At 42.3% G+C, this 14,365-nt stretch overlaps 1 protein-coding gene across 10 annotated transcripts in view; it reads left to right on the top strand.

The window, feature by feature from the left end:
• Nucleotides 1-13,267, top strand: part of LOC121302758 (MAP7 domain-containing protein 2-like) — a 34,542-nt gene extending 21,275 nt beyond the window's left edge. For 5 of the 10 annotated variants that reach the window (XM_041232930.1, XM_041232926.1, XM_041232929.1 and 2 more), the window contains 13 exons: nucleotides 188-298; nucleotides 1,533-1,652; nucleotides 2,691-2,836; nucleotides 3,348-3,463; nucleotides 3,595-3,827; nucleotides 4,248-4,398; nucleotides 5,180-5,360; nucleotides 5,906-6,010; nucleotides 6,656-6,709; nucleotides 7,305-7,374; nucleotides 7,811-7,994; nucleotides 8,725-8,990; nucleotides 11,118-13,267. In XM_041232930.1, coding sequence (XP_041088864.1) covers nucleotides 188-298; nucleotides 1,533-1,652; nucleotides 2,691-2,836; nucleotides 3,348-3,463; nucleotides 3,595-3,827; nucleotides 4,248-4,398; nucleotides 5,180-5,360; nucleotides 5,906-6,010; nucleotides 6,656-6,709; nucleotides 7,305-7,374; nucleotides 7,811-7,994; nucleotides 8,725-8,986 — 1,733 coding nt within the window. In that variant the 3' untranslated portion in view covers nucleotides 8,987-8,990; nucleotides 11,118-13,267. The remainder of the gene's footprint in view (nucleotides 1-187; nucleotides 299-1,532; nucleotides 1,653-2,690; nucleotides 2,837-3,347; nucleotides 3,464-3,594; nucleotides 3,828-4,247; nucleotides 4,399-5,179; nucleotides 5,361-5,905; nucleotides 6,011-6,655; nucleotides 6,710-7,304; nucleotides 7,375-7,810; nucleotides 7,995-8,724; nucleotides 8,991-11,117) is intronic. The other 5 variants (XM_041232934.1, XM_041232933.1, XM_041232928.1 and 2 more) reach the window with 4 other exon arrangements.
• The last annotated feature ends 1,098 nt before the right edge of the window (nucleotides 13,268-14,365 follow it).

Genomic DNA, 14,365 nt, shown 5'->3' with positions numbered 1-14,365 from the left:
TAGCAGGTCATTTGAGGCCAGTGTAAAATAATCGGTCATTTTCTCAGAAGACCGCATTCTCGCAGAGTTGAATGTGTTTTTAACTGTGTTATTCATCATGTTTGAGAATCTGAGGGTTGGTTTTGTCTGGTCTTTCCTGCTTCCCTCCTTCCCGAATGTAAACTATCCTTCATGCATCTCTCTGCAGCGACTGACAAACGTTCAGCCTCCACCGTGAACCTGCCCAAGCATTTGGAGCCTCCAATCAGTAAGCGCCTGTCCCACTCCTCTGCGACAATTACCCATTCTCCTGACAGAGGCAAGTGACGCCCCAGTGTGTCTGTGTGTGTGTGTGTGTGTGTGTGTGTGTGTGGCCCGCAGTCATGCTCTTTCTCCACTAGCTCCTACATTTGTTCAAACAGTTTTGTATCCACAGATATTTTTTGCTGTTGTATCTAACCCTGCTGCTTAAATCCTGTTGAGAATATAATACGTTGTAATGATTTGACAGTTCCAACAGGAATTTGAAGGATCTGTTTAATATTCTTGCAGTTCCAGTCCTGTCTGTATCTGCACCAGATCCTGTGATGTCCATTCAGTAAAAAAACGGTTTTAAATGAACTGGGGGTTCAGATTTGGCCACAGTGATTTTTGTATTTGCTTGGGAAATGCACAGGTTTGCTGAAGACCTTGTTACTTACAGGGCTTTCTTTCTTTGTTTTACCTTGAATTGTTTAAGAGTGGCTGTCTCCTAGCTTGAACGCTGTGAGAGTAGTGCGTCTGTGTTCTTGCCTGGGGCTGGGTAATGGGGGCAGTTTATTCATGGTTCTGTTGGAGTCATATTGGCTGTGCTGGTCAATCTATACAAGAGCTTCAACAAAGGCGTTCTTTGTGATGCCTGTTATATTCATATTGGATCTATGCGATGGAGTTCTTAACCTGTTTACCAGGAGGGGTGGAATATACAGCAGATATAATATTTAATATTGTACGCAGTGGATAACCATTGAAATCCTTTTTTTACGTTTGTAAGTAATTTTCTGCCTCCTTGACGCAGTCCTGTTGGGAAGTCCCTCCTTGCATGCTGTCTCTTCTTCATCTGAGCCGCCAATGCTTCTCTTTGGAAGCACCAGCTGTTTACAAATCTATGTCTTGCTGCTAATTCATCATGACAGAATAGTAGAGTGTTGGTTCATTTTGAAAATGGAAAATCAGCACTAACATAGATGCCAATACTGATGAGACTGGATGGAAGGACCCAAGTTATTGTTTTTTAATTCTGGACTTCATATGAGATTGCAATGCTACAGGGAATCCGTTCAGGTTTTGATTCAATGTGAAAACAGGTAGTATTGTTTCACACTCCTTGGCTTTCCATAGAAGTGTTCTGTTTGTGTTTCTTTTTATCATTTCACCTATTGCTTCTAAGTTAATTTGATGTGAATTTTGTTTTGTTTCTGTTTTATTACGGCACTTTATTTGACATTTGATTTTTGTTTGTGTATTTCATTTGATTTTATTTCTGTGGTTTTTAATTTGCTCTCATCACGCAGCTCATCGCTTGCAGCTTAGCCCTTTGGAAAACCTACTTGTTAAGCGTCTCTTGACCCAGACAATGTCTTCATTAGCCAGGTGCAGAAGTACCACGGCTCTGTATTGTCCAGAACACTCAGGTAAAGACCGGACAAGGGAAGGTTATAAAGACCGGACAGGGGAAGGTTATAAAGACCGGACAGGGGAAGATTATAAAGAACGGGCAGGGGAAGGTCCTGGTACTCGTGGCTGTTCTACTGGTCAGCTTGCAGAGAGCATTACAAATAACCCTAATAAAACACATCTGTACTAAATGAATGCATTAGCCTTGCTCTTAGTCCACAATTCTGCTACCTGCTATAGCCAAGGTTAGAGAGAGAGATACGTTCATTACATCAGCAGAGCCAATGTCATTTATTTCCATTGGTAATTGAATCAAAGTAAATATTGATTTTATTCCCATTAGACTAAATACTGAATTGGGGCAGCTTATTGTGTGCAGAATGGTATATTACAGTTAACATATTGTATCAAATGAATTGTAAATGTTAAAGACCAGTGATGATGTCATGATCAGTAGTTGATCAGGGTTTCTTTTGTGAATTTCTATATTTTCTCTAACAAAACTGAAAATTGCATGGCCAGAAATAGACCACAAAGATGTGCAAGGTTATTTCAGTGCTTCGCAAGTGCAATACTGACACTGTGTACGCTGTACCCTAATGTCGCTTAAGTAGGTGACTGGCCCTCTAGTTGAGTGCATGCTGTTTACTTGTGAAAACGTAGTTACTTCTCAGCTTTCATATGTAGCCCCACAACTGAAGGTGAGTGTGAATGCAGCAGGTGGGGGTACGAGCATGCTCTACTATACACCAGCATTGTGACAGTGATAGAAACCTGTATTTAAAGCCTTGTAGTTCAGTTTCAAATAGTGGTTATATAGAACAGCCAGACTAAATGCATAGCTACCTAAACAGTGCATTGAGGCATCATGTTTTTGGTTTGCAGTGGCATTGCAGTCAGTTTGAAAACGCTTCGCGACGGATTGCCATGGGAGTTTGGCTAACCTAGAGTTTTTTTTGTTTTTTTTTTCTGCTTCCTTGTATTGTAACTCTTTGCCTTGCTGCTGCTGTTTTGTGTTCTGGTTTTTCCTTCTCTTTCTAAACTCTGAACTCTAGCGTTGCATGTCTGTCCTCGTGTAGCTCCGTCCAGCCCGCTCAAGTCTCCCTACAAAGCCTCGCCCAGCCGGAAGAAGAACGCCTCCACCTCCGCCAGGTCTCCCGAGGAGTCTGGAGGGGCAGCAGTAGCTCCTGACCAGCTGAAGGTGAGGATCCTCCTCAAACAGCAGGAGCTCTCCGAGGTGCAGGGTTCCAATTGGGTAGATTTATGAGTTTGCAGAAATCTCACAAGCAGCGCAATTCTACTGACCAAGAATCCTATTGTTAAATTTTATATATATATATATATATATATATATATATATATATATATATATAATATATAAAAATGAACAGCTAGTGTTGCAGATCTAGCACTGAGGGATGCACAGAACACTGTCACACCTCCTATAGCTCTGTCCAACTTGAGCTGTAAATACTGCACAGTTGGGGGTTAGCATTGTCTTCCACCGACCCCTCAGATTATCAGTGGAGATTTGTCCTAATGTAAAATGCAAGGATTACCAGACAATCCTCTGATCTAGCTCACTGGAAATAAATAGCACTTAAAAATGATCGTGTTCTTGCAGCATGAGAGAGAGAGAGAGGGACGGAGGGAGGGGAGAGAGGGAGGGAGAGAGGAGTGATTATCCTGATCTGACACTCTTTCTGCTCTAGACTGAGAAGCTGAAGAAGGAAAAGAAACTGACGTCCCCTGTGCTGGCCTCTCCACTCCCCAGACCAGAGTCACCTGCCACTGTATCCAAGAGGTCGTCTTCACCGGCAACACCCAAGTAAGTGATATTACCAGTTAAGCATCTAATAATGACATTGTTACTGAGTGTATGTGACCCTGGCGGTGGGCAATCAACTCGGTTCTACCCATCTAATGCTGTGTTCTGGAACGGCTGGCATTGTGTTTCAGGTCTGTTTCAAAGACCCGTGCCCACTCTCCCAGCACTGTGAAACAGTACCCCCCCTCTCCCATGAAGCAGCGCGCCTCCATGAGCACGCACCCAGAGAGTGCCAAGAAGAAGGCAGAGCGAGAGAAAGGGGACGGAGCAGCAGCCCAGGACAGACGGGCCGAGGAGGCCAGAGGCACAGAGAAACCCGACCGAAAAATGACAAAGTCTGAGAGCTGCGACAATGGCGCCAGTGGTAGGCGGAGGCACACTTATGTGTTGGATTGACTGACGGGAACATTTGTGTTCAGGTGGCTAGAGGAATGTAGAAATGTCATTTGTTTTACAGATTTGCACAGATTTTAGATAAGCATAAAAAATACTGTAAGAAAAGTAAATACAAAACAGGAATCGCAAACCTTTATTTGTGTTACAGCTACAGCATTATTTTCTACTTATAATGAAAAGATCTTTACAAATTTGATATTTTCCAGAAATTGCCTCTAGTCATCATCCCTGTCAGTAGTAAGGGTGATATTTTAAAAAAATAAAAAATTATGGGATTAAACCATCTGTGTTGAAGAAAACTAAACCAGGCGTGTTTAACCTCTTGCTGTTTGCTCATTGTGTACTGAACCGTGTGAGGCCTTGTTTCTGTGTATCCGTCTCGTCACAGAGGCTTCTCCAGTTACCCCCACTGGGAAAACCATCGCTGGGACCACAGACGCAGAGGAAGCCAGCAAACTGCTGGCCGAGCGGAGACGCCAGGCTCGCCTGCAAAAAGAACGAGAGGAGCAGGAGAAACGGGAGCAGGAGGAAGCAGAGAGGTAGGCTGTGTCTGTTTGTGTGTCTTGATAGGCAAGCACAGAAGTGCTAATGAGATTTCCCCTTTTGGTCACACTTTTTATTTATTTATTTTATTTCAGTTTCTAGAAATTTTAAAACGGTTTGTGTGACGCTGCTGCTTCACCCTCGTGTCTGTGTGTGTGACACTGCTGTTTCAACCTTGTGTCTCTGTGTGACGCTGCTGCTTCACCCTCTTGCATCTGTGTGTGACGCTGCTGCTTCACCCTCTTGCATCTGTGTGTGACGCTGCTGCTTCACCCTCTTGCATCTGTGTGTGACGCTGCTGCTTCACCCTCTTGCATCTGTGTGTGACGCTGCTGCTTCACCCTCTTGCATCTGTGTGTGACGCTGCTGCTTCACCCTCTTGCATCTGTGTGTGACGCTGCTGCTTCACCCTCGTGTCTGTGTGTGTGACGCTGCTGCTTCACCCTCTTGCATCTGTGTGTGACGCTGCTGCTTCACCCTCCTGTCTCTGTGTGTGACGCTGCTGCTTCACCCTCTTGCATCTGTGTGTGACGCTGCTGCTTCACCCTCTTGCATCTGTGTGTGACGCTGCTGCTTCACCCTCCTGTCTCTGTGTGTGACATGCTGCTGCTTCACCCTCTTGCATCTGTGTGTGACGCTGCTGCTTCACCCTCATGTCTCTGTGTGTGTGACGCTGCTGCTTCACCCTCATGTCTCTGTGTGTGTGACGCTGCTGCTTCACCCTCCTGTCTCTGTGTGTGTGACGCTGCTGCTTCACCCTCGTGTCTCTGTATGCAGAGTGAAGGCAGAGGAGCTGCGCAGGAAGATGGCAGAGGAGCGAGCGCGGCAGGAGGAAGCGGCTCGCCAGGCCGAGGAGGAGCGGAGGCAGGAGGAGGAGAGAAGACAGAAAAGGGAGGAGGAGGATAGACTGAGGAGGGAGCAGCAGGACAGGGAGATGCAGGCTCAGCTGGAGAGAGAGGCCAGTAACGTAGCTCGAGGCTCGAAGAAATGCATTTTGTTTGTGTTTGCATGCGTTGTACAGTGTAACTATGAAAGGTGCTGGGTTGGCCTTCCCTCAAACAGAACATTGATGCTGCAATATTGTCTTATGGCAATACAGAGTTTGGAATAAGATTTCATGCACCCAGTACAAAATTGAAGTTGTGATATTTTTTTTTTTTGTTCTTGTAGTAGTTCTAAGACAAATATGTATTCAGTGGCAAAAATGTAATTGTTCCGTATTTGTTCACCAAACAGAATTTATTGATGACCTGTTTCTTCATGCAAAAGAAACCAATGCATACATTCTACAGTACAGTGTTTCTCTCCTTTCTTCACTTGGTAATTGGACAGGGCACTGAGTTTGCTTATTAAATTTTTCTATATGCTACTCGGTATACTTTTCTTTTGTAGCTAGTACAAAATTGGAATTCGCCATTCCAGAGCATGTGTCTTCAGTCCTGTAGGTAGACTGACAGTGCCCGGGAGGTCTGTTGAACTGTGCTTTCGTTCCCCTCCCTGCAGAGGGAGGAGGCTGAGCTGAAGGCCAGGGAGGCAGCCGAGCGTTTCCGACAGGAGAGAGAGCAGCTCAAGCTGCAGGTGGAGCAGGAGAGGCTGCAGAGGAAGAAGGTGAAGAGCAGAGTTCAGCATCTCTACTTCATCAACATGCCTTTTCTAGATTTCACACATGAAAGGGTTAATGAAATGTTCAGTTCTGCATTTTGTGTCGTGGGTTTTGAGAAGGATGATGCAGCACTGCCTGGCAATACTCCCATGCCTTGCAGTAAACTAGCTGGCAGAGAATACACCCTGAGCCAAGAAACTGACACAGCAATCTTAAATGATCAGTTCAAGGGCTGGGCACAAAATGAATGCCTTGTAACAGTATCTGTGTGTCCTGCAGCTTTGAATCTCCCAATTCATTAATAAACCCTCCGCTGGGAGGGTGCAAACTGACAAATATGAGAATTGTCATGTTAACACTTTCAAATAATGGCCGCATATTAGTAATGAACTCTGCCTGTCTGTATCCCACAGGAGTAACATCTGAATAGCTTCTGCACGTCCTCGGAGTTCTGAACTCATTCAAGTGGATTTAATTACTCCTATTTATTCCATTTGTTTAACGCATGCTGTAGATCACATGTATAAGGCATGTATTCAGAGGATTGAGAGAAGTGTTGGTTCATGCAGGAATTCAAGTTTTACCATCTCTCGTTGTCGTTTGTGAAGCACGGTTTCTCACTGGAATATTTATTCCCCCTCCAATTTCAGAGGATCGAGGAGATTATGAAGAGAACAAGAAAGAGTGACATTTGCGACACAAAGGTAAAGCTCTCCAAAAAGAGAAACTGCTTTGTTGTTCCCTGACTTTTTCTAATCCTTAAATGGTGGGTGGGGTGGGATTGCGTAACTCATGAATTGGGGTCCATATGACCCCATATATGAATTGGTCACTATCAATAAAGTCACAGGTTTCATGGAACCATCTACAAACCCCTTGACATAAGCTCTGACAATAAGCTCAGAGTTTTGAATTGAATTGGCTTCTTCACAGCAAACGCGAAGGACAAACTGCCGTTTCATGTCCTACATGAAAATTCGGTGGTCTTGTCTGCACCCCGTGAACAGACATGAGTTTGTCTCTCATGCCTCTAAATCTGAAAAATGACAGCAAACAAGATGATCTGTGCGCACTCGAGTTTTGCACAAGCTTTGCGGAATCACAGTTAAAGCTTGGTCTGTACAGCATGATTTGTAAGAGTTGAGTAGCTTGAAGGTGTAAAAGGGGTGGGCAGTCACCTCAGCCTAATAAAACAAGTTACATACTGAGGCATAGCCCTGGGGTCCAGTAGACCCCACCTCCCCACTGTAGTGTCAGTAATGGAGATGTGACGTCCTCTCTTTTGATTTCTGCGTTCAGCAGAAGACTGAAGAGCAGCCAGCTGTGGAGCTCCTCAAACCGGTCCAGACTGAGATCCCTGAAGAGCAAGGTACTCCATCCAAGGCTGCTGGGTTGAGACTAGACCAGCGTGGTACAACTCTCTCCCTGTGGGTGTGGTGGCTCATTCCGCCAGCCTCGTCAGCGTGTATCTTGTGCCCTTCCTGAAATACTGCAGACTGGCTGCGATAACCAAGTGTTGTTAATAAATTACTAAGCAAGCAACACCTCCAGTGTGATGGGTTTTTGTAGCTGGCTGATGGGTTACAGATACATACTCTGAAACTGTTAAAGGCATACTATTTCTTTTTAATTAAAAAAAAAAAAAAAAAAAAATTGTAATTCTGCGTTTCTGTAGAATTTCTTGATGGCTATATCTTCTTAGATGTATTTATTTACCAGTGAGGTGCTTGTCATTTCTGTTTTAAGCAGCTCTACAGATATGTTAAAGTGCTCTGCATGGCAAACGCTGTTGTGTTTTAATCCAGTCAATGAACAGATCACGAGCGAGGAGCAGAAGGCCTCGGAGGAATGTGTCTCGGAAACCTCTTACTCTGAAATGACTTTGAAAGAACTGAACCCAGTCCCTCCTTTGATTAACCTGAACCCCATTGTGGTGAAATCTCCAAGCCTCTACGATTGCACTGATGAGGTCCAATCCATGGATGTCAGGTAAGGACAGACAGAGGGGTGATGCTGCAACCTACCTGTCACACCATGCCAGCACTGACACAGACACAGCACTGCAGTTCATGGAAGAGTCCAGGACATGCAAATTCCTTTGCTTAGACAACCTATAGCCAATTAGGAATGAGGGTATACTGTGATTCTAACTATTCACTGCCTGTGTAAACAGGGTTATGAACGCATTATTTCCCCATTTTACAAAAATATTCAATCAAACGTATTTCCTCTTGCAGTTCTGTGTTCCAGTTGGTTACCTACAGTAACTTATTTTAGTTCTCTAAACTGGCAGTATTTAGAGCCATCGCTCTATTTAGGTCTCAAGGTGGTGGTGGGTGAATACATTAGGTTGCAACAGGATTTGTGCTAGCCACACAGCACTGCCTAGTGGGCCACATTGCAATAGCTGCTAAAGACAATTTAAAAAGAAATAATCCCTCAAATAACAGGCCGCCTATTGACATGTCTGCATTTATTTATAAACACCTTTCTTATTCCTCTCGGCTAAAAGCTGTTCTTTTTAGTAGTGGCTACACAACTCAACCAAAGGAAAATCTGAGGGATCTGCCAAACTATGGTATTCGTCTCCCAGCACCTTTTTAAATCTCCTTTTTAAACTTTAAGAAATGCTTCCAGGAGTAAGAAAGGCAGTTCTAAAGCAAAGTCCAGTCTGACTTCCCTGTCTGCTGTAATCTAGTCAGAACTCTGTTCCCTCCAGCCCCGTGTCCAAGGAGGAGCTGATCTCAATCCCAGAGTTCTCTCCCATCAACGAGATCCATCACATGGGGATGAGCAACGCCAAGGCCATCGAGGACCTATTGGACCTCACCGGACACATGGCATACCCCATGACTACCAGCGAGACCCTGGCTCTAGGGGACCTCAATAAGAACCTCATCGAGGGCTTCTGCAGTTCAGGGCAGGACAGCCAGCTCATCGGATCCTTAGCACAGTCCCTCGACAAAGCCTCTCTGCAATAGCCAGGTACTGTTTGCTCAGCCGTTTGAAATGTATAAACCCACAGCTGTGGCCAAAAGTTTCACATTGCCTTGTACAGTTAACAATTGTTGCTTCATTTAAAGTCAAATCAAACCTGCTGAATAATGTTACGTTAACATATGGAATTACACACCGCTTTGTAGTTTTCCATCATCTTAATGAAAAAAAAATTAAAATGTGACATTTCTAAATCTAACATGAAATACTGTACTACTATTATGGCTTCCGGTATACTTTCGCAATATCATGTTGTAGCTTATTTGATTACATGTTAAATATTCTAAATTTGTGTGTGTGTCTATATATATATATATATATAGTATCAGTCAGAAGTTTGTGTACACCTTGAAACCAGGTTTTTCATGATTATCTATGCTTTTAACTGTATAAACTTGTCTATAAATACTTTATTTCATGATATGATACGTGTACTTATATAATCTGATAATCATAAGTGAATTGCATTCAAAAATGTAATTTTTAAATGAAAATGTAAATCTTGTCATTTTCAATGAAATGGTCACCCAAAGCAAGGGGATTTCAGTCTGAAGCCCAAGTCAGTTAAAAGTCTGAAATGTGTTTAACACGGTGTTAGAACACTGCCCCAAGTATAAAAGTGTCTCTGTTCGATGTTCTCTGAGTTAACTAGCATGTTACCTAATTTTGTCACCAATTATTGTTAACAGGTGAGGGTCCATGATTACTATAAATATAGGTAGCATAGGCATTGATTGTAATTTAAGGGAGCAGAAAATGGCAAAATACGCTCAGTTAAGCAAAGAAAAAAGTAATTTTTAAGAAATGAAGGTCAATCTTTAAGACAAATCGTAAGAACTTTGCAAGTATCTGTAACTGCTGTGGCCAAGACCATCAAACGATTTGAAGAAACTGGCACTCATGAGGCAACAAGGTCAGGCAGGCCAAGGGTGACCTCAGAATCGGAGAACAAGTTCAATCGAGTCACAAGTCTGCAAAACCGGCGATTAACTGCCCCTGAAATACAAGCTCAGCTAAATCAGCCTAACTGGAAGAATTGCTGCAAAGAAACCATTGTTAAGAGTGCAGAATAAGAGGAAGAGACTTGCCTGGGCCAAAAAATACAGAAACTGGATTTTGAGGAGTGGAAGTCTGTCTTATGGACCGATGAGTCAAAATTTGAAATATTTGGGTCCAACCGCAGAGTATTTGTAAGACGCAGAGAGGGTGCGCGCATGAGTTCTGCATGTGTGGTTCCCACTGTCAAGCATGGAGGAGGCAGTATCATGGTCTGGGGTTGCTTTGCTGGTGACAGAGTTGGTGATCTTTACCAAGTCCATGGCAAGCTCAACCAGCATGGCTATCACAGCATACTTCAGAGGCATGCCATTCCATCAGGATTACGGCTAGTTGGGCAGTCCTTCATTCTTCAGCAAGATAATGACCCGAAACACACCTCAAAGTTGTGCAAGAACTACCTGGCGAAGGAAAGTGAAGGACAACTCAATCTAATGACCTGGCCTTCCCAGTCTCCAGACCTCAATCCCATAGAACTTGTATGAGACGAACTGGACAGAAGAGTCAAAACAAAGCTACCCACAAGTGCCCTACATCTCTGGGAATTGTTGCAGAAAAGCTGGGAAGACATGTCAGGTGATTTCCTGCTGAAACTTGTTAACCGAATGCCTTTTGTTTTGTGAGGCTGTTATTAAGGCAAAGGGTGGCTATTTTGAAGAATCCAAGATTTAGAGACTTTTCAATTTTCCTGAACATTGCTTTGATACTCCTTGTGTTTTGTTTTGTATATTGTAACATGCCTTTTCATTTTCAAGTATTTACAGAAACGTATACAACATAAAACATTGTCAATTATGAAAAAAACCTAGTTTCCAGCAAGTGTACTCAAACTTTTTACTGGTACTGTGTGTGTGTGTGTGTGTCTCTCTCTCTCTCTCTCTCTCTCTCTATATATATATATATATATATATATATATATATATATATATATATATATATATATATATTTTTTTTTTTTTTTTTTTTTTATGTCTCAATCCTAAAATTCTAGGGGATGTGAAATCAGCTATATTAGTTCAGGCTATAGCAGCAAACCCCTTTTTTCCCCCCTGTTTGCAGAGCTCCTGAGCACTTGCACCATGCTGCTTTAGGCAGACCTCCGAGCTGTGGCGTAGTCTGAAGGCCGTATCATCTAAAGAAGCTTCTTTCCCTCCCTCCTGTGCTCCTCATACTGGAGCAAAGAGAGCCATTGCTGAATGTACTTTTATTTTCCTCTGAAACGATGCCCTGCTGAACGTGCTCATGTGGGTGGAGCTCCTGAATATGGGACTGTGATTGATTGGTCTGATTCAGGGATGCCTGCGTGTGTGGGTGGAGCTCCAGAATAATGATATGTGACTGATTGCTCTGATTCAGGGATGCCTTCTTCTGCGGAGGGGACTCTGGGACTAGAAGAATCAGGATGGAGCGCCTTATTTTACAAACATCTCATCAGTTAACTCGCTTCACTGTGGCTTTTAACATTTTTTGTTTTATTTTCGTAATGTGTTTCTTCCAAGTATTTTAGCGCACACCTGATGGTTTTTATATTTATTTTATAAAGAAAAAAACAAGTGATCATGAGGTCTGTAAAAAAAAAAAAAAAAAAAAAATATAGAAAAAGTGTGTCGGAAACGTTCTGATTGTGTGCCTGTTTTTACAATGTGTTGGTTAGTTTTGTTTCTTGTGGGTGTGCAATAGTGAAGAGTCGAAGTGACACAGACACTTTATAAAAACACTGCTGGGAGATTAGCACCTTAACAGCAGAAGATTCCAGAGAGATGTACATTTAGAGTCTGTCAGGAATGACTGTATATTAGATTACCTAAGAGCCAGAATCGGTTCTTGCAGCTTGGGTGTTTACTTATAATACTTGCCCACCATTGAACGCATCCTAACTAGCCTCATTCCTGCTCTGCAGTACAGCTGTGGCACTATACAGTTTTTCCTGGACTGTCTTTAAAAAGTACATTACCAGGAGCATCATCATTGTCAGTGAGGCCGGCATGCACCTTCCTCAGGCATCTTGATCCTTCATTAGCTAATATGTTACGGGAGTCTTGATCACTTCCACTTAATCATTTTGGCTGACTGAGGCATAGCGATGGCCAGACAGTTCTCATTTAAAGAGCGATAAAGAAGCAAAATAGAAAACAATTGCAGGCTGCACCTGTATTTGCGTGCTCATTAAATATGTTTAAATGCTTGCTCAGCAGCAATTTGCTGTTCTCCTCTGAATCCGAAGCTCTGTTGTAGAATTCAATGAGCCATGCGTTGGCCAGCCCCAAGCTCACAGCCATTACTTAATAATGATGCAGTGGAACTGTGCTGAATAAAAGGGGGGAAGGGAAGAAAAAATGCATTTCTTCACGGGTCCAGAAGGTTGGGTTGATCCATGCATTTCTGTCATATGTAGTTTAGACCCACATCTTCAGACGTTAAGCTTAACTGCAACACATGCTTGTCGTCCTGTGTGGTGTTGGGTATACTAAAGGGAAGAACTCCTGTCAAAACGGTTCTACATTCATAATTGATGCAGTATAAAGCTACATTTTGGTTAGATATTGTCAAATGCATTACCTATATAGCTGTATTTTTGACACTGCTTTCTAGAAAGGCACCGATTTTCACCATACTTAACGAAGACGCTAAACTTAGAAAACTAGACCTGTTGCCATTGCTTTGCTTTAATGGGACAGACTTACGGAGTGTAGCATGTGTGCCCTGTACTGTGCTGTATTTCAGGTCACCTGAGTTTCCTGTTTTTCTACAAGTAGTTGTAGTCCTAGTCATGAGGAATCACATTTTCTCTCTCTGCTTTAAATGTGCAGTGCTTATTCGACAATATTTCCAAAGTGGTTAAGGTCTACCAGAGACACAAGACGGCAAGTAAATAAATACTTGGAATATTTAAATGTTAGCTTAAGCTTCTTAATTCAGCCTGACAATTAAACATGTGTCAGCGTGGTTTTTTTCATGTAATTTAAAAAAAAATGGCCTACCAGTTAACAAAACCCAGTTTACTTGAAGTGTGATGTGATGTTGGGGTCTTCCAAACATGGCGTTCTAACACGAGAACGTTTCACGAAGAGGTTGTGGTGACATTGTTCTGGAGCTGCAAAATGCAATACATTGCAATTTTTGTTAGTGTAATTATTGTAAACATGGTGCGTATTACCCTTGCATGAAATCTGCAGCATGTGCACATAATAAAGAAATCCTCCTTTAAAGTGTCTCTTGTGGGTTTACATTTTTTTGTAACTTAAGTCCAGGTGGGATTCTGTAAGTGAATGTTTTAGAGATAAGGAACATCTCATATATATAATATATAAAATAAAAAGGTAAAGTATGCTTGTAACTTTATTAAACATGCCAGATATAAAGTAACTCAGCACAGTGGTAAATGCATTGTAAATACCTGAAAATACCTACATTTCCCAGTATACACAGTCAACATAACCTATTCAGTCAACAGTAACATCAGTGAGGTTTTCAGCTTCCTTGACGGACAGTCCTGTCTAGTCAGAACCTGCTGTGGGTTAAAGCTCCATCTTTAATTCTTAATGTTTCTTTTCATTGCTCAATGCAGGCTTCTCTCTGTAGAAGTCAGGGGGAATGCCGGCAGTGGATCTAGCATATTTGCGATTCAAATGTAATGAATTATTTTGGTTTATATCTTTCTAGTGTTACTTTATAAAACTGGTTAAAAAAAATCAGGACAAGCACAGTTTGTAACTCCCACTTTATTGGATTGCTTTAACCCAACCCCCACAAATCTGTTCTCCAAAAGCACTTCAGGTAGAATGCTGAAGTTAAGATTCTTCATTTACTGTCATTCTTTGCAAAATATCTTGCAAACTGATTTCAATGCAGGCTAAAAACATCTGCTATTAGACTGTAGCCAGCTAGAGAATACAAAACCACATGTTGCCTACAAGCTTTCAGCCTATTTGGGCACAAACAAGAATAACAAATGGTTTAAACATATGCACAGCAAAGATCTTTCATTACAGTCAAAAGACAGAAAACTGCAAACGTGATATTTTACTAAAGCATGAACAAGGGTGAAAAATTCTTAAATATAACCGGTATATCTGAAAATGCAGACACAAGGTAATGATGGAGATGCAGTGGGACGTTTTTTGTGAAAGTCAAATAGTTCACTACAGTATTAGGCTAATTTAAAGACTACAACATCCAAATGCAGATTGCATTGTGTTGTAAAGACCTTGACAGATCTGGCACAATGTATTCTAGACAGCCCTTTCAAAACGTATAGACACTCCATAGAGCTTCTGTCCCTGCACTGGGGTGAACAACATGCACAT

The sequence above is a fragment of the Polyodon spathula genome, chromosome 30 (assembly GCF_017654505.1).
Source record: "Polyodon spathula isolate WHYD16114869_AA chromosome 30, ASM1765450v1, whole genome shotgun sequence".
NCBI lineage: Eukaryota > Metazoa > Chordata > Actinopteri > Acipenseriformes > Polyodontidae > Polyodon > Polyodon spathula.
This window is presented reverse-complemented; position numbering and strand designations above follow the sequence as displayed.